We start from the raw sequence: 18,400 nt of genomic DNA, 5'->3' as shown, positions 1-18,400 counted from the left end.
ATACGCCGACCCAACTCCAATCGTGGCCATGCGGAAACGGCCTAAGTCTCCAGTAGAGCAGATAAATTTGAGTCCAGTAGCACATTGAGACCAATGAGATTTTGGGAGTATAAGCTTGTGTCACTCTTTCTTGTTCTCCTGCCTGTAAGCTTCATAGGCAACACACAATTGAAATTGCCTTAAGGGGATCTGAGCCTGTCCTCTAATAAAGCTAGACTTGTTTAATTGTCTTATAGTTTCTCAGAGGAAATAAGAGAGAGGTTTAGAAACAACCTCTGTCCCATGTTCTCACAGGTTAAATACCATAGGAAAAGGAATATAGAAGGGATGACGCTTGGTAGGTAATCGACAACACAAGACAATCACATCTGACAGACAAAACACAATATCCCTTGATATATGGATACATCCTATCATTTCACTATAAAGAAATGTTTTATACGGCATTTTTATCTACCTTAAGAAGTCTCAAAGTACTTTATAATCAATTTTCCTTCTTCCCATAACAGGCATCTAGTGAGGTAAGTGGGGCTGAGAGTTCTGAGAGAACTCTGACTGGCCCAAGGTCATCTAGTAGGCTTCATGTGGAGGTGTGGGGAATCAAACCTAGATCTCCAAATTACAGTCTGCCACGCTTAACCACTATATTATGCTTGCTTTCTATAACAATCATTTGTAACTGAATTCTCTTGTTCAGGAAAATCCAGTTGTAGGAAAATCCACTGAAAGTCTCATGACAAAAGTTTTAAAAGCACTTGGGGGTCTACCTATCCTACCAATTGGAGGGTCTACCAATCCTAAGGATCAGCCTGAAAGAAGGAAAATCAGTTTGGCAAAAGACAGAAAGAGTAAGACTAAACAGCAAAAATCCAATGTCAGTCTTGACTAAGAACTGAATAGGAGTACACAACCACACGAGTGGGACTCCCTACCTGCAGTTCAAATGTGTGCAGCCCAGTGGTGAGATTCAGCAGGTTCGCACCCCTTCGGCAGAACTGGTTGTTAAAATTGTGCTTGTAAACAACCAGTTGTTAAATTATTTGAATCCCAACACCAGAACCGGTTGTTAAATCATTTGAATCGCACCACTGGTGCAGCCTGCTCCAGCATCTCATACTTCTGCCATGGGGTCCAGTTTAAATGCATGACTAGTGAAACATAAGTATTTATTCAAAACTTTGCTCTCACACAGCATCTCACTTAAAGCAACCTGTTACAACTGTAAGGCAGGCACACACACTTAGTAAACTCACCAGCACCACAGCCACTTAGGCTATAGATTGCTGTTATGCTAGGTGTGCAATGCAATGTGAATGCAAAGACTTGTGCATGATTTTTATGTCTAAGTGTCAAGTTTAAATCAGGTCAGAGCCCAAAAGTAATACAAAAGACACCTGCTCAGTTGTACTAATGGTAGTGAGATTTCCAGTAAGCAGTCTTAGAAGGAATTAGAGATCAAAATCCAAATGTCAAAACACACATTTGGTACAAAGGAAAAGTCTCTATGAGTCTATGCTAACCATCTTTGAATAATATGGTGAACACTTGTAAACTGGCATTATTAAAACTAAATTATACAGCATTAAATAAAAGATAAAGCTAATCATTTATTGAATAATTATTGAATAATTGAATAATTATTGAATAATTTAAATGGGTTGTTTAGTTTTATTCAAGCCCAATTGATTATGGACACCTTTTCTTCAAAAGTTGCATGAGTGGACTCTGGGTTTCAGTTCAATTCAGTCATGTTGTTGATGTTAACCAGTGTTATACCAGTCCTTTATTTTGCTCAGGAAAAGTGGAGTACAGATGAGCCTTAAAGACAGGCAAAGCTAGAGATGTGGTACATAGCTAGAGATGTGATATTTATTTTCTGCTAATAATTTATTTAGAACAAAAGACCTGATCATTTATTTAAATTTTTACTGAAAACATCTGTAGCCCGCTTTTCTACCTGGTTGGGGCCCTTAAAGTAGCAAGCAGTTAAAAAGACATGAAAACCAACTTTTAAAAAGGAAAATGTAAATACAGTTGTTAAAACAAACAAGGAGGGCCAAGCAAGGAACACCAGACAACATAATAAAAAGTCTTCACCCAAAGGCACAAGATGGTGACAGAGGAAGACAGACAAATCTCCCTGGGGAGGGAATTCCATGTTATGGTGCCACAACCAAGGCAGCCTTTCTCAGATGCCAGCAGTCCAACCTCTGATGACAGGGACACCCAGAGGAGGATCCCTGAATAAGGATCAGAAAGATTTGTATAGAAGCAGGTGGCCCTTCAGTTATATAGATCCCAATCAGTATAGGGCTTTAAAGGTCAATACCAGAAGCTTAAATTGTGCATGGAAGTGAATTAGAAGCTAGTGCTAATAACACAAGACCAAGGTGATTTGGTACATGTGCAGCATTATCAATTGGAATTTTTAGACAGTCTTCAAGGGTAGTTTCACATGAGCAAACTGCAGTAATTAATCTATGTTATAATTTATACTGTGCTTTCACAAATCAAATTTCTTATTGCAGCTTCTTTATCAAGTTTATCAACTTATGATATTGTCAAATTATTTATGATACTGTCAACTTATGATATTGTCAAATTATTGTCAAATCCATTATTTGGTCACACAAATGATTTATATGTACATAATTTTTCCTAACTCTTGGCTGTTATGCTCTTCAAGCTGATATACTCCCTCCTCCCCTTCCAAACCAGTGGTTTAGTCTTCCAATTTGACAGCATAAAAACAAATTCTAGTTTATTCTTTGAGTTTCATGAAGAAGACAATTGAATTCTAAACCAGAAAGTTTTCAATCTTAATATGGGGGTAGAAGGGAGAGAAGGAAATAAAAGAGCAAGGAGATGTGAGAACCCAACGACTTCATAACTTATTTTTATGTAATCTGAATGCAACAAAGTTTGCCTAGCATGTTCACCTTTAAAACAGATCTTTATGCTTACTTTGCAGAATATTGAAACAGTTGACAAGATGATGGTACAAATAATATCAGACATTAAATTGAGATATTTTTAATTCAGGTGATTTGTCAAGACCTTTTAAAGGCTGTCTTGTTGTTGAGCCCTTGTCAGGTTAATTTATAAAAATTAATATTTTTACATCCGTAAGGATTTTAATAATCTTAATAACACTGTACTAAAAACTGTATAGCGCTAATAACTAGAAAATGAATGAAATGATCAGTTTTCAAGATCACATAAATCCATTATATCAAAATGGGTGAAAATTGCTTTTACACAATATTTTATTTTACAACTCATAAAGTTCTTTGTTGCAGCTGCCTTCCTCTATTCGCATATCTCCAGCACTTAGATATGGTGGGTTTTTTTGCAGAGTGTTAAGAGTAGTCTTTAGCTGGTCCACAGAATTATAATTCATCACATTATAATTCATCACATTAAAGAATGCCATGACAGTGATAACTCCTGGACAAAATCTTCTCTGCTAAATACCTACACCTTTCTAATAAAGTGTTTTAGGTATATTATTAATTTTATGCATTTTGGATAAATATGCCCTGTGAATATCAGAAAGGCATCTAGATCTTAAAACATATTAATGTCTCAATCCCATATTATAACATTTTGATGGAATCACACACATAATTTGCTTCTTCCTACAACAAATTAAGCAATTTATCAAACCTTAGATGAATTACTAATTTCAATCATTTTCCTCATACATAAATGCTTATTTACTGCAAATACCCCCAGTATAAAAATAAGTACAGTATAAAGAACCTCAAGTATGTTACAGAAAACTGTTCATGAAAATTCACACATAATACATGGCTCTCCCTAAAAATAAAAAGGGTTACCAAGAAAACATTCTAAAAAATTAGAGAAAAGAGCACAGACAGGCTTTATGCCTGATTCATTGCTACAGGATGACTACTTTAAGGGTCATCTAGCTTGTTACTTATTCTTGGGAAATCCAAGAAAAAACTGTACTTCAGAAGAAAAAAGACTAGGTATTTAATACAAAGAGTATCCTTATATTCAGCAAATCTGTTATAAATATATAACAAAATTAGCTACTCAAAGAGTGATTAGATGGGCACTATTTAAGACTCTGAAGCACCATTATACACTTCAACTGACCTGATGTATTTAAAATTGGGACAGTTTCAAATATGAAGTCTTACAAAATTATCACACCTGGCAAAAACATGCCCTATTACTCTCAGACAGGCAACACAGCTGTGCAAACTATCAGACATTTAAAATATGGCTGTTCTTTAGTAATAAACAGATTCAATATTTAAATGTCAACTTAAAGACCTAGAAACTGTTCTGTTCCACTTAAATATGTTCATTCTGGAAAAAATGATACACTAGTTAAGAATGGTTCAATCAGATGAATCAACATGAGATTCCAGAAAGACAGATATGGGTATATTTCAGTACTGTAACACATCCTTGTTTTACTCTTCAGTGTCTATATTGTGCAAAGTTTCAGAACACTCCAAAACTGCATGTTTTTAAATTCGACTCTGAATTTAAAGAACATATTTACTTTTTAAAATGCAAAATACTCTTAAATATGTATTACTAATTCATTGGTTTTTTTAAAAGATAAACCTGAATGTTTCATCCATAGTGTAATGTAACCACTTTGGTATTGGTCAGTGCTAGCAATTCACTGCACTATAGCATAACATACATATCAATTATAGTATGAGAGATTCACTAATAAAAAATATCAATTCAATTTCCAGTGGTAGTTTTGTAGCATCGGATGTCCCACCATGGATCACAGGAATCAAAGCACTGTCCAGATCATTGAGATACTGTTGAAGCAGAAGCTGGCCTTCAGAGCCTGCCTGGTATTCCACCTGAAATGAAAAATATTTTATTGACTGTACTAAGACGTACATGGATCAGACTACTGCTTATTTGGATTTGTATTCTGATCTTAACAGTTTTCACAGATTACAATTCCAGTTTAACAGTTTTAAAAGGAAAGCAATGGACAAAGAAGAAGAGGGTGAAATAATCATACTACCGAATGCCCCAGAAAACCCATTCAGGCAGTTGGCAGATAACACAAATACTAATGGCCCATGGTTGCAGCCAGCCTGTGTCTCTCCTCAATGTTCAGGATCTTATTTGGAGACATCACTGCCCTCCAGTGGCTGTTGTGTCTCTGGTTAATGGATGGTGCTAGGTAGATTCACTAAGTATTCCTGCAGTAACTGACAACAGGAAAAGTCAGGGAAGTAAACTGCCAGTATTTGCTGCTATCTCTGCAAATGATTACATTGTTTTTCCCACTTGTGGATGATAAGGTCATGTGTCTGTAGTATGCTGATGTGACAGTAAGTGCTGTGCAATACTACACAGACAATGCATGAGATACACAATGTCTTACTAGCCAAAAGTTGAATACTAATATTTTTAATTTTTTTCTTGATTACGTTACCAATTCGTTTTACACAGAACTTACATTTGACGTCGCTAAAGACATCTGTCACTTTTCCTATGTAAAAAGCAATTTTCATTTTAAAAAAATCCCATAAGACTTCAAGGACAACAGTTACAGTTCTCTTGCCCTTCTTCAAATCAAACAAACATAACTAGCCCAGGTAGGGTGGCAGAGGGGCTGCCCACTTAAAAGCTGAATACCTCTCAAGCAGTGGTGGGATTCAGCAGCTTTGCACCACTTCGGCAGAACAGGTTGTTAAAATGGTGCTTGTAAACAACCAGTTGTTAAATTATTTGAATCCCACCACTGATCTCAAGCATTTGGTGGGATCTGCTGAACTGCTTTCCTTTCATCTCTAAATGGCAACTTACAATCTTAATGAACTTTACACTATTTTCAGCCACGTTGATGTAAACACTATCATTTCTGAAGTTACCATGTCAGTATCCATCGAGACTCGAAGGCCTATCTTGTTCATTCCATTATTTTTCAGAGTTCTGAGATGAGGGCGAAGAGCAGCACAGCAAGCCAATGCAATTTCTTTAGCAAACTGGTAAGGAGGATGGTTGGATAGTTCACCAGCCTTTATGAGATAGAACACCTGAAATGTAATTAAAGGAAAGGAATAGGTAGGCTTGCAAGTTAATAAGACAATTGCTGCAACAGCATAACATTTCAATGACAGATATACTGGATCAGTGGTTCTCAACCTTCTTTAACTCATTTCTGCCCTCCAAATAGGCAAAATCATCACTGAATGCACCCATGTAAAATAAATTTGTACTTCAAAACAGGACTCAGGATGAAATAGCTTTATTTCAATAGCTTTATAGGTTTATTTATCATGTAAACATATTTACGATATAATCATATGATACACAAATCTCAGACATAGATTCAAAGAGATCCCTACATCTGATGTCCATCAGTCAACTCCTTAATGTCAAGTTTGATTCCTGTTTCCTTTGTCACTTTAAGTACCTGTGAGAGAAATCTGGGATTTTATCCCCAGGGTAGGATAAGCAGTATAAATAACTTTCCTCCACTAGCTGATAGAAGTTATTGCAACTGGGACCGGAGTGGGGGGGGGGGGGGGGGCTGTGTAAAATTTTGACCATAACCCCATTTGTCCCTTAAAGTTATGACCCTCCCTGGCATTAATAAATGGCTCCTATTAAGAATCACTGTACTGACTCAAAGGCAATCAAATAGAAAATTCTGAAAGAATTATATGGATGTGTGAAATGTATAAGTATTTTTAAATGTAGTTTCTTCTACAGATACACATCTTATCATGCTATATTTTAACTATTGCAGCCTTTTCTACCAAGGAATCCTACTCCTGGCTTCTTGTTCCCGGACTATGATCTCCCTAATATGCTTACACATGTACATGCTATTATTAGCACATGCTAACCAAGTGCAGTGCAGCATAAAAATCCAGTTAAACTAGGTTGTGGGGAAGGGAGACAGAGGAAAGGAAGGTGAACACAGTGCTACGAGACTTCTGTATTCGATAAATATCTGGACTTCTTAACTGATGTAACCTACTTCCTATGAAAGTCCTTGGATTTGTCAAATTTCTGATTCTATCCAATGCACTACTCAATTACCTGCTCTTTAAAATAGGCAAGAAAAAGATATTTAATTGATATAATAAACATATAAAGGAACCTATTATACGGTAAAATTTGTGGAAAGACCCTGCAAAATATAAAAAGCAGATGAGAAAAAGTAGGGTATCATGTTGAAGTACCGTAATACAATGTACTCAATTACAGTGTTGCTAATCTGAATTCTTTCATGACTGCCCTATGAAGTTATGACTATGCTCCAGTAATACTGACATTCAATCAGTAACAATAATTGTGGATGATGTATTTACTGTTGAAATCTCAAGACCAATTAGTGTTTATGCTTTGCAAAGCAAAGGCAGAAAACAAAATGTAATTTTGATGCTAGCAGTCCCATGACATTAGAAGAAAAGTGGAACTTGGGTGAACTAAAGACCAAGAACCTGCTGTTTCATGTATACATTTCTACATATACAACAGAAATGTCCTCAGACAAACTGATGGGTGTTGGGATGGTGGATGAGGGCACAGAGCATGTACACAACATATAAAACAGATAGCATAACATGTTTAATAGTAGTGCAGAATGTCATCAAGTTGCAGCTGGCTTATGGCAATCCTGTAAGAGAAATTCAGAGGTGTTTTTGTCATTGTCTGTCTTGGTGAAGCAACCTGGACTTCCCTGGGTATCTTCCAAATATTACTCAGGGCTCACCATGCCTAGCCTTTGAGATCTGATGAGATCGGACCAGCCTCTAACATACAGGTTAGGGCAACATTTTAACAGAATGCCATAATCTTATTTGTTATTTTCAAAACAGCAACATTTACTTACTTCAGTACACTTTATAAGTTTTCCATCCATTTCAAAATCTTCTTCTTGAACTATTTTTTCACTTTGAACTCCTTCCATTGACTTTCCATCTATTGGACTTGTAATTCTATGAAGTAAGATTAACATTACATTAATTGCACCAGTTGGGCACAGTTGCATAGCTGCCACGGGGTAGGGGACACCATGCCCCGGGCGCACACAGCCACTGCAGGGTGCCCCATCCCAGTCCTGCCCCATCAGTCAGGCCCCGCAGCCCAGAGCAGCCTGGTGGGTCCAGGCCATAGGGCTGGGCTAGACAATGGCCCAGCCAAGTTGCTTTTTCAGCAAGCTGATCTTTGCAGCCTAAAGTAAGGGGGGGGGCACGGAACTCGGGCACCGTTTTTCCCCCTTACACCTTTGGTTGTACATCAACAAATATATTCATCTTCCACCCACTGCGAAAAATGTTTTGGGCATGACTTTATTGACTTTATGTGACAGATTAAGCAGTTATGTTTTATAGTGTTTCCTGATTTGTCCTTTTTAATTTTTTTTACTCTAGTGGGCTGAATGTCTGATATCCAGAATCCAAAAGACTGCTTAACCTGCCTTGTATTAGCCCAGTGGAATTCTGTACTGTTTTTCCTTTGAACAGCTGATGCAATATCACAAAATGTTTTTAGACTACTTTAGAAACATAATAGTTAACCATTCAGGACAGAGTGTGGGCTGCTTTTTGAGAAAACTGCTATTTAGGTTTCTGAACCACTTCTCTAAAACATACACATAGTTCAGGTGTCTTGTTCAGGAGGAATTAATTTCCTTCTTATTCCAGAGCAAGTCTCCTATACTTAGCAGATTCAGTATTCAATGTGATTATTCAACATTATTCAATAGGTTTTATAGATTAACCCAGCATTTAGAGTGCTCACAAAAGTACAACAGTACAAATGTTTTTGAGGTGTTTTTGAATAATCTACCTTCAAAAATTCTAAGATGTCAAAATCTGTAATGGAAAGTTAAATTTTGATCCTCTATATACCATCAAACTCAACAAGCCAGAGAACAGAAATTGGCAAACATGATTGCGTAACTATCAAGCAGTATGCCAGTTGGTTTTATTCCATCAGCTGATAAATATTAGACATTTCAGTAGAAAAAAAATCTCAAAACATGCTTCAACACTAATAGCTACTGTACCTCATATTTGTTTTCTCTTCATTCTGCACCCAGCAAATGTCCACATATTCCCTCAGATCACCTGAATCTACTTTGCCACATGTAATTTTAAAGTCCTTTTTTTCCCTTAAAGCTTGACGTAACCCCTCCATTGTCTCTGGAGTGATCTGTACCATTAATCCATCTATAAAGGAAAAGTTATTTTACTGAACATAAAACACTAAGTACTGAAACAGATTAACAAAAAAAAGTTAATTCAGGTGCAAAAGGCTATATATTATATGGGGTCATTTTACAAAGCAGAAAACTCTTGTTAATTCTAATTAATGTCAGCGATACTTGTGCAGAAGAAGTTAGTAAGCTTATATCACTAAGCTCACATCCACTGAAGTAGTTTTCAGAAATGAGGTGAAGAAAAAAAGGATTCAGTATTCTTTCCTGTAACTATCATGACTCAAATTTTACAAATAAAGTAGGGATGAAACATTACATTAAAAGAACTAAAGCTATAAGGAGCTGAAGAAGATTTGTATTAAAATGGTATAAATTGTTTCAATATAAGTGATGAGGAGTACATAAAAGAAAAATGCTTAGAATTCAGTTCCATTGTGATGCCCCTTTCACACTCACACTGAGTGCCTGCTACCCTCCACAACTTGCCCCTTGTGATGGCAAGTTCCACTGTGATGCCACTACCTGGTGGAACAGGCTTCCAGGTGAGATCAGGGCCCTGTGGGACATACAGAGTTTCCGCAGGGCCTGAAAAATGGACCTGTTCCAACAAGTGTTTGGCCAGCCAGGATAACATTGAAATCTGCTATGTAACATCTGGCCTCCTATGGGAGCAAGGAAGGGGGGGCGGATTTTAGCTGCCATCTGAAATTATGTAATTTATTATTATTATTTATTATTATTTATTAAACTTGCTATACCGCCCTATCCCCGGAGGGCTCAGGGCGGTGAACAACATAAAATCATACAAAAAACATAAAAATCTTAAAACAGGTACATTCTACAATAGGGCCCGCGAGACCCATATACCACCCTCTTCCAAAAATGAGGAGGGGTCCCAATGATGTTAGGGGACCCTACTAGCAGGACGAGGCATTATGGTGACTGGACTCTCCAAAGGCCCGGTGGAATAATTAGGTTTTACAGGCCCTCTTGAACTCTCCAAGGTCCCGCCCAGGGAGATAACAGTAGTAATGTGTTCCACCAGGCGGTGCCAGGAAGCTGTAGAAGGCTGGCCACGTTAATGGAGAGAGCCAGCAGCGTCATCAAGGGGCCAGGATCTCCAGTGGGTCGCCTCTGCTGATCGTGAAGGGCGAGCGGGACATATGGGGTATCGCGGTCGAAGGTCGCGAGGTCGGGCAGCGTAAGGCCTTAAAGGTCAACACCCACACCGCCCGAACATGATTGAATTGATAGGTAACCAATGCAGGCGCAACACGGGAGATGTGTTCACGAAGGCACCCCCCCCTGTGAGAGCAGCGGGCATGGCATGTTGGATAATTCAGTTTCGGATCGAGGCGCCAGGAAGGCCAGTAGGCGAGTTACAATAGTCCAGTCTGGAGGTGACGTTGCATGGATCACAGTGGCTAGGTCAGTGTTGGAGAGAAAGGGGCCAGCCCGGCCAGACCTGTCGAAGATGGAAGCATAGCCGGGTTATATGGGCCACCTGGGTCTCCATTGAAAGAGGCGAATCCAGGTGGACCCCCCCGGGCTTCTTGAGCGGAGGAATTACGATTGCCAATATGGCCCCTCCACACGGCGGCACAAATCTGTCACCCGACCAAGCCAAAGGATCTGGGTCTTCAATGGATTAGTTTAACCTGCTCTGTTGTAACCAACCAGCGGCCGCCTCCAAACATTGCTGTAGAGCTGCAGGGGCAGCGGCAGCTCCCCTCCATCAACAGAATGAGCTGAGTGGTCATCCAGCGTACTGATGGCGAATCAGCCCAAAACTCCATTACCAGCTGAGCAAGTGGTAGCATAGATGTTAAATAACGATGGGGACAGCAATGCCCCTGAGGCACGCAATGAAGCCCGAGGCACCTCCCGGGAAGCTTTGTCTCCACCACACTTGCTGGCTTCGCCCGGAGAAGCAGAGAGGCAATCCACTGAAGGACAGTGCCCGAACCCCGAGGCGGCCAGGCGGTTGGAGTCAAAAGATGGAAGTGATCGACCATATCCAAGCCGGCTAGGTGAGGATCTAACAACACCAACTGGCCGATCCACTTTCTCGGTCCTGGCTGCATGCGAGATATCTGTGACGAGGAGGGCCGTCTCCGTCCCATGCCCAGCAGGCCGGACTGGAAGGGATCGAGCGATGTCATCCAGAAAGCCCTGAAGCTGCTCAACACCACTCTGCTCAATTGCAGCTACAGAAGCGAAGGTTGAGGCAGGTGATGGTGGCAGATCTCCAGGATCTAAGGATGGTCTTTTCAGGAAGCTGGTGGACCACATGCTCCTTCAACCCATCTGGAAAGACTCTTGCTCAAAGGGAGTCATTGATGATCTTCAACAGATGGGAATTATTAGCTCCTCCCGGCGCGATTTAATCAGCCAGGAAGAACCTGCGGATCAGAGGACAGGTAGTGGAGTCTAACAGCAGCCAGGGCCCTGTCAACAGCGGCTTCAGAGCAGGAAGAAACTGGGCCAAACTAGGGGCCTGAAGGCTGACAAGGAGCCTCCGGATTAAGCTCATTGTAGTTAAGGTGGTAGGTCCTGGCCAGACGACGACTTTATCTCGCGAAAAGCTCATAAAAGCCTCACAGCTAACAACCAATCCATGATTTGTAGAACCCTCTGATAAAGGGTCAAAGATCGAATTATCCTGAATAATTACATTGCGGTGAGCTAGCAGATCGCGAGAGAGGAGAGTAGAAGGCCCTCTTAAGCCTCCTTCGTGCATCTGCGCAAACTTTCATAAAGCGATCCTATAAGATGTCCGGCGCCTTCGCCCGAGATTTCCTCCACACTTTCGCTCTAGGCGTCCACAGGCACCGTTTCATGTGGCGAAGCTCCTCCATTGCTCTACGGAGCCTGCGAGCATGAAGGAGCGCCCGGGGAGCAACAGTCTGATGGCATCAGAGGCGGGAGTTAATCCTCACCTGCTCGCCGAGTGTGTGCGGCAGGTTCAGGGTCCGCCAGAGCATTCAGGAAACCAATTGGATCCATAAGTCTCAGGCGGGCAAAAAAATCGACCCGTCGCCCTGGAGCAGGAATTAGCGTGGCATGTCAACCCGCAGCTTCAGAAGGGGCATGAATGTGGACCATGGCACTCTGTCTATGAAAGGATACGGTAGGTTAACCCCGACCCAAAGACCAAATCCAGCGTGTGACCCGGCCTCATGCGTGGGGCCAAGAATTTATTAAGGGAAGGCCCAGTGTCGCCATGGATGACACCAGGTCCTTACCGCCATACGCGGTATCGACATGGGCCGTTGAGGATCACCCAAGACAATAAGTCTGAAACCGCTAGCGCCAATTGACCCGCCACACCTCAACAACATGAAGGCGCGTCCCTCGGTGCGTAGGCGACGGTACACCAGAAGGATGTGAAAACCTCTCCGTGGCCAATACTCTGAGCGACACACTCCATGCCAGTGATCTCCAGGGCGGGGACTGCCCACAGAAGGATGGGTAGCGGATGAACATTGCCAGCGCCCCGGCCCTGGGTTGAGGACTGGTGGAGTACGCTTGAGAAACCTGGTGGTGTGACCTCGTTCAGAGCAACGGTCTCACCTTCACGGACCCAGGTTGGTGACCTAACCAGGTCCACTTACCCAGATCTCGAAAATCGGGAGGAGGAACTGCGGTCTTATTGTTTATGGACCTGGCATTGTTGATCAACACCGAGGGGCGAAGCAAGTATCCCTGAACCTGTCCATCCTCGTTCCTAGGGATGATTGAGGAGGTCAAGCCCGGCGAGCATATCCATTTCTCGCCCGCTGTCTATCATATGGCCGCCGCCTACCGCTGTATTTACCCCGTCCCATTATGCACTTATGGTTCCTTATTTTAGTGGGGATTGATTGTTTTTAAACTGATTTTAAATGTTTGTATATGATTACTGGACACTGCCCTGAGCCCTCAAGAGGAGGGCAGTATAAAAATTCAAATAAATAAATAAACAAACTTCTTATTGTCAGGTTTGTCGTTACAAGCAGGTCAGGCTGTCACATGTTACTACCCTTCTTGCAGCTTTTAGAACCTATACACATCCATGACCATGTCACATCCCAAGTCCCCTCTCACTCACAGAGACATGCACACCAAGTAGATCAGTCCCTCCAGTGCCATAGGTATAGATTTTTTATGGGGGGCTCGGGGGGGCGTGTCCCCACCTGCCCCTGGGGGCGTGGCCATGCCTCTCCAACCCTGCCCCTGGCCTCAGTGCTTATAAAAGCAGCTCTCCGAGGCTAGGGACGGCAAACTTCCCTACCCTGCCCGTCCCCCCCCCCTCACCGGCTGGGCTCCCAGCCGGCAGCCCCTTCTGCCCTCCCCTCCAGGCAGAGGCGTAGCTAGGAAAAATGGAGCCCGGTGCAAAATCTGAGTTTTTTCTATCCAGTTAGCTTTAAGTTGTTCTTTGCCACATCTATATTCAGCCAAGACACACTCTCAACATCCTCTCTGCTCTCTAACTGCTGTTTTTTACTGTCTCTCTGACTAACGTTCTGTCAGCTCCCATGGGCTGCCCTTAGGGGACAGATGGAACCTAACCTGCCCATCATATCTATTATTTTCATCGTTCAACAGACTGTATAAAATAGAATTGTCCAGGAAGATGCTCCCATAAAGGGAATTAGGGTTGTAGCTCATCACACTGTTTATTATACAGATTATCTGATTTGTGTTGCATGTTTCTGAATATTTGCAATGCAATTTCTGCATCATTTATAATATATCTTATATTGTTTTCTTTATTGCACAGTTTTCCTAGCTTTGTAACCTGCTTTGGGGTCTCAGCAAGACAGGTGGAGTACAAATTCAGCTAATAAATTAATTGACATTCCACCATAACCACCACCCACAAACAAGGAGGTATGTCAATAATTTTCAGAATTTAAACTACTGCTGTAGCACTAGAATCATGATGATCCATACCTTCAACAATACTGGATTTAGCAAGGAATCCAGAAGATGTTTTCAGGGCTCCATTGAACACGACAAAGCTTGCCCCTGTAACTATGTAGACAACACATATTTCAGTCACCCACACTATATTTACAGTATTTTAATTACATTCTTTGCTACCTATAGTGCTTACAAATCCTGTGGTTCTAGAAAAACAAGTCTACATTGGGAGCATTTTTCATCAGTTTATAAAATGCCTGCTCACACATTGCAGAAATCAGAAAGAAAATCAATTCCTACATTTTAGGTTATACAAGAATTTGACAGTCAGCATTAAGAAATTGGCAGCCCCATCCAAAGGCCTGTGACTGAAAGGGCTACAGGGAGTGGTGAGCTTACACCGGGACATTTGCCCCTCTGGGGCACTTATCTTGGCAGAGGGGGCAAATACGCCAGTGACCATGTGTTTTACAGCCCCACCTCCATAAAATCTGGAAATTCAGGCCATGATGGGGCTGCGCAGGTGGCCTGCTTGGACGCCAGCTTGGAGGGTTGGGCTGGGGTATTCCCAGGGGCGGAGCCAATGTTAGTCAGCTCCCTCCCAGGGTTTATAGCTAGTTGCACAGCACACCAGCCTTTGGACATACACCACAAAAAGTGTCCATTCAGCCTCATGGAGCTTTTCAGCAGTAAAGAGGTCCAGGGATTTTCCTTGCTCCCACCACTGCCGAAAAGCCCTTTTTGAGGCAGCGGGGTGGTGCTGCATTGGTGCCCTGGTCTGCCACCTCCAGGTTTGGATGGGGTTTTAGAGGACTCATTTACATATTTATGTCAAACATACAGTGCAGGACCAAAATTTAAAACACCATGTGGGAAAATGCTGCTTATTGATTAGTTGTCTATTTTCTATTATGAAACAAGGTACATGATTACTTCCTGGTGGTAGAAACATTGTCAGGTCATAGTTGATTGATAGTGACCCTGTAGGGTTTTCAAGCCACACAGAGTTGGTTTTCCACTACTGACCTTTGCATCGTCTATCCTTGCCTTCTGTGGTGATATTCCATCTGGTTAGTACACTTGGGTCAACCTGCTTAGTTTCTGAGATCAGGCCAGGCTGCGCCATAAAGGTCAGCCAAAGAGTAAGGGCTCCAAATCCCAGACCCAAAAATATGCAGCACATGTGCTTGGAAGAAGAATGATAATTTGGAGATTTATTTTGCTGATTTTAAATTGTGATGTTTTCCATTATGATTTAGAACTGTCTTGAGCCACAAGGAAAGGCAGGAAATAAATATTTTCATAAATTAAAAATTAAAAATATAAGACACTTACCCTTCCTAGGGTCTCCAGTAGCACTGTTTGCTTGAGTCTGATAGACTCCATCATTGTTCTGTACACAAACTAAATGAGAATCTGCTTCAGAACTGAAACTTGCTCCAATGCTAATGACATGTTCATTAGACGTATTCATAATTTTCATCACCTGCAATTGTAAAAATGCCACTAAAATTCCTGCATAAAATCCTGGCTTCATTTCACTAGCCAAGTCTTAAATTAGGCTGTTACAGATAAATTATGTATCCATTAACCCATCTGACATATATGCCAGTTTCTTAACACTTCACATCTCTTTTAAAGAACATTCATACTATCATTTCTGTCTGACATAATATAGGACGCAATCATACAATACAATGGATTTGGCACAACAAAGTGCTGCAAGGGTATGTTTGACCATAAGCCATGGTATACAGTTTCAGAAAGTAACCCAAGATATGAATGTTCAAACCCAGGTTTTACCTGCAACTAGTCTGTATTAAACATTGTTTGATGCAGGTATAAAACAGTTGGGGTGCTAGGCAGAAAAAGTGCAAAGGCAGTACCTATACAGGCCTTTATTAGAAATTATACTTACCTCTTTATATCTGTTCAGAGGTATTTTAATACAGCTTCTACCCATTTCCATATGAATAAATAAGTTATCTATTGTATGCAAGGTATATTGATAATTCCTAAGATCCTGCAATGAAATATGAAGTTGATTAACCTAGATGTTTAATTTTGAACTGCATGGATATTTTTCATACAAAGAAGTACCACATATACTTGAGTATAAGTCGACCCGAATATAAGCCGAGGCACCTAATTTTACCACAAAAAACTGGGAAAACTTATTGACTCGAGTATAAGCCTAGAGTGGGAAATGCAGCAGCTACTGGTACATTTCAAAAATAAAAATAGATACCAATAAAATTACATTAATTGAGGCATCAGTAGGTTAAATGTTTTTGAATATTTATTTCAAAGAAAAACAGTAAACTGGCTCTGTAAGTGGAAAAGAGGGTCAACAAAAACAATATGGTCCTAACAATAACTTTAAAAGTACAAAAACCTTAGCTCAATCAGCAACCAAGCTAAAACACAAGAGTTAAAATCCTTCAAAACTGGATTCCTCATCGTCATCTGTATGTCCAAACAGAGCTTCAGCTATACCTGTTGTGAGGTTATCAGCACAGACTAGGGCACATACAGTTGTATATAAATATCGTATATACTCAAGTATAAGCTGACCCAAATATAAGCCGAGGGGGGCTTTTTCAGCATTAAAAATGTGTTGAAAAGTCAGCTTATACACGAGTATATACGGTACTAAAATTCAGACAGCAAGCTATTTGCAACAAACTTGAGACAAGAACTAACTATAACCTACTGCCTAGAAAAGCTCTGCTATTGTTTTCTGTGGAAAAAATATTTGTATCTTGACCCTAGGATTCTGTTGCAATAGCAGCAGAACCTTCATCTTAAGCAAGCAGTCTTTGGGTGTAGGAAGAAACACATTCTACCACCAGAAGGGATCTTACATTAGAAGCAAATTTCATATTAGTTGGCACTACTGAGCAACATTTTATGGCTTTTCAGAATTACAGACAAGAAATCTAAGTTTTGCCATCAAACCTCCCAGAACTTTCTTCTCCCAGCTCACCCTGTTCCATCTACTGACTTTGCAATCCATATGAGTCAGAACCTACTTTTGAGGACAGCCGATTTCATTTTTAAGTTCTGGATTAATTTTGAAGACTAACTTATTTGCTTTATTTTCATTCATTCTGTGACACATTCATATAATTATTGTTCACAGATAACTACATTACAAAACATTAAAATGCGTTAAAACTCAATTCGGATTCATTTTCTGATGTAGCAGCTTTAATGACACAAATAGTGAAACAATGAAATACAAGTAAAACAATTTACTCACAACAAGCAAGTTCATGACTGTGTGTCCTATCTCTCCAAACAGAGGCTTTCTGTGTCGAATACTTGTTAAAGGAGTTGGGTATACTAACAAAAAGAAAAAGGTAGAACTTATTAATTTCTAAGGAACATAAACGTCTGCATTTGTAGATGCTGGCAAATTAAATGGGAAAAGAGGAAGCAGAGAAACATTGAAAAATGTGTGCCATGTGCACAGAGGTATTTATGCATATCTGTATCCGCAGATTTGTGGTAATTTATGCCTTAGTAATTAGTTATTTAGCTTTGAAAGAGACTGCCTTCATTCTGTCTTGCATGCCCTATTAAAATTCAGCTCATAAAAACAGAAATAATTATTCACCCCACTTAGCCAATTCCATGGGAAAAGGCTCCATTTTAGGCAGCTTGAATATATTGCATTTTACCCTCTGAAACAGGAGTGGGACAGAACTTTCCTGCCTCTCCACTGCAACCACAGACTCTGCATGCTCCCTAAATGCGGCTCTAGTCATCTCTTTGTATAGAAACACTCTTGCAATGAAACAGTGTGCATCTCTATCCACAGTGCAAAAACTGAAAAAACGCTGCTGCCAGAGACTGGAAATAAGCAACCTAGTGTCTATGACCCTTCCTTTCCACTCCACTGATGAACTCTGCATTTGTTACCAAAACAAATCAATAAAATGAACAGTCTCACTGCAGAAGGTCATAAATTTCACATGAATACACAGTGGATTATAACTCAGTCAAATACAATTAATTTTCAGAACATTAGAGCATTTGGAGTAGAGAACAGTCCCACTGCAACTCACCCCCGTATTCTGCTCCTAATCTTAGCATCAAGCGAATCGGAAAAACCTTTGCCCAAGGCACCTCCTGCTTCTGAATAAGAATGCCACATAAGAAAGGGTTTTTGGGTAACTCAAGATCATCCAGCTTCTGAAAAGTTGATGCAACAAACAGAAATCCACCGTGCTCCTTGCTTTCAAGAAAGCCTTCAGTGAAGGTAATATTATCCAAGTTTCCTATGAATTTTCCTGGTCAAAAACA

At 40.6% G+C, this 18,400-nt stretch overlaps 1 protein-coding gene across 2 annotated transcripts in view; it reads right to left on the bottom strand.

The window, feature by feature from the left end:
- Positions 1 to 2,880: 2,880 nt before the first annotated feature.
- Positions 2,881 to 18,400, bottom strand: part of ZFYVE16 (zinc finger FYVE-type containing 16) — a 37,971-nt gene continuing 22,451 nt past the window's right edge. For both annotated transcript variants that reach the window (XM_048503462.1, XM_048503463.1), the window contains exons 10-18: positions 18,163 to 18,387; positions 17,355 to 17,437; positions 16,011 to 16,115; positions 15,428 to 15,578; positions 14,123 to 14,203; positions 9,035 to 9,197; positions 7,856 to 7,961; positions 5,883 to 6,047; positions 2,881 to 4,856 (exon numbers count right to left, since the gene is read on the bottom strand). In XM_048503462.1, coding sequence (XP_048359419.1) covers positions 4,692 to 4,856; positions 5,883 to 6,047; positions 7,856 to 7,961; positions 9,035 to 9,197; positions 14,123 to 14,203; positions 15,428 to 15,578; positions 16,011 to 16,115; positions 17,355 to 17,437; positions 18,163 to 18,387 — 1,244 coding nt within the window. In that variant the 3' untranslated portion in view covers positions 2,881 to 4,691. The remainder of the gene's footprint in view (positions 4,857 to 5,882; positions 6,048 to 7,855; positions 7,962 to 9,034; positions 9,198 to 14,122; positions 14,204 to 15,427; positions 15,579 to 16,010; positions 16,116 to 17,354; positions 17,438 to 18,162; positions 18,388 to 18,400) is intronic.

This window comes from Sphaerodactylus townsendi, linkage group LG07, assembly GCF_021028975.2.
Source record: "Sphaerodactylus townsendi isolate TG3544 linkage group LG07, MPM_Stown_v2.3, whole genome shotgun sequence".
Lineage (NCBI taxonomy): Eukaryota > Metazoa > Chordata > Lepidosauria > Squamata > Sphaerodactylidae > Sphaerodactylus > Sphaerodactylus townsendi.
Note: the sequence above shows the minus strand (reverse complement) of the source record. Positions and strands in the feature narration are given on the sequence as shown.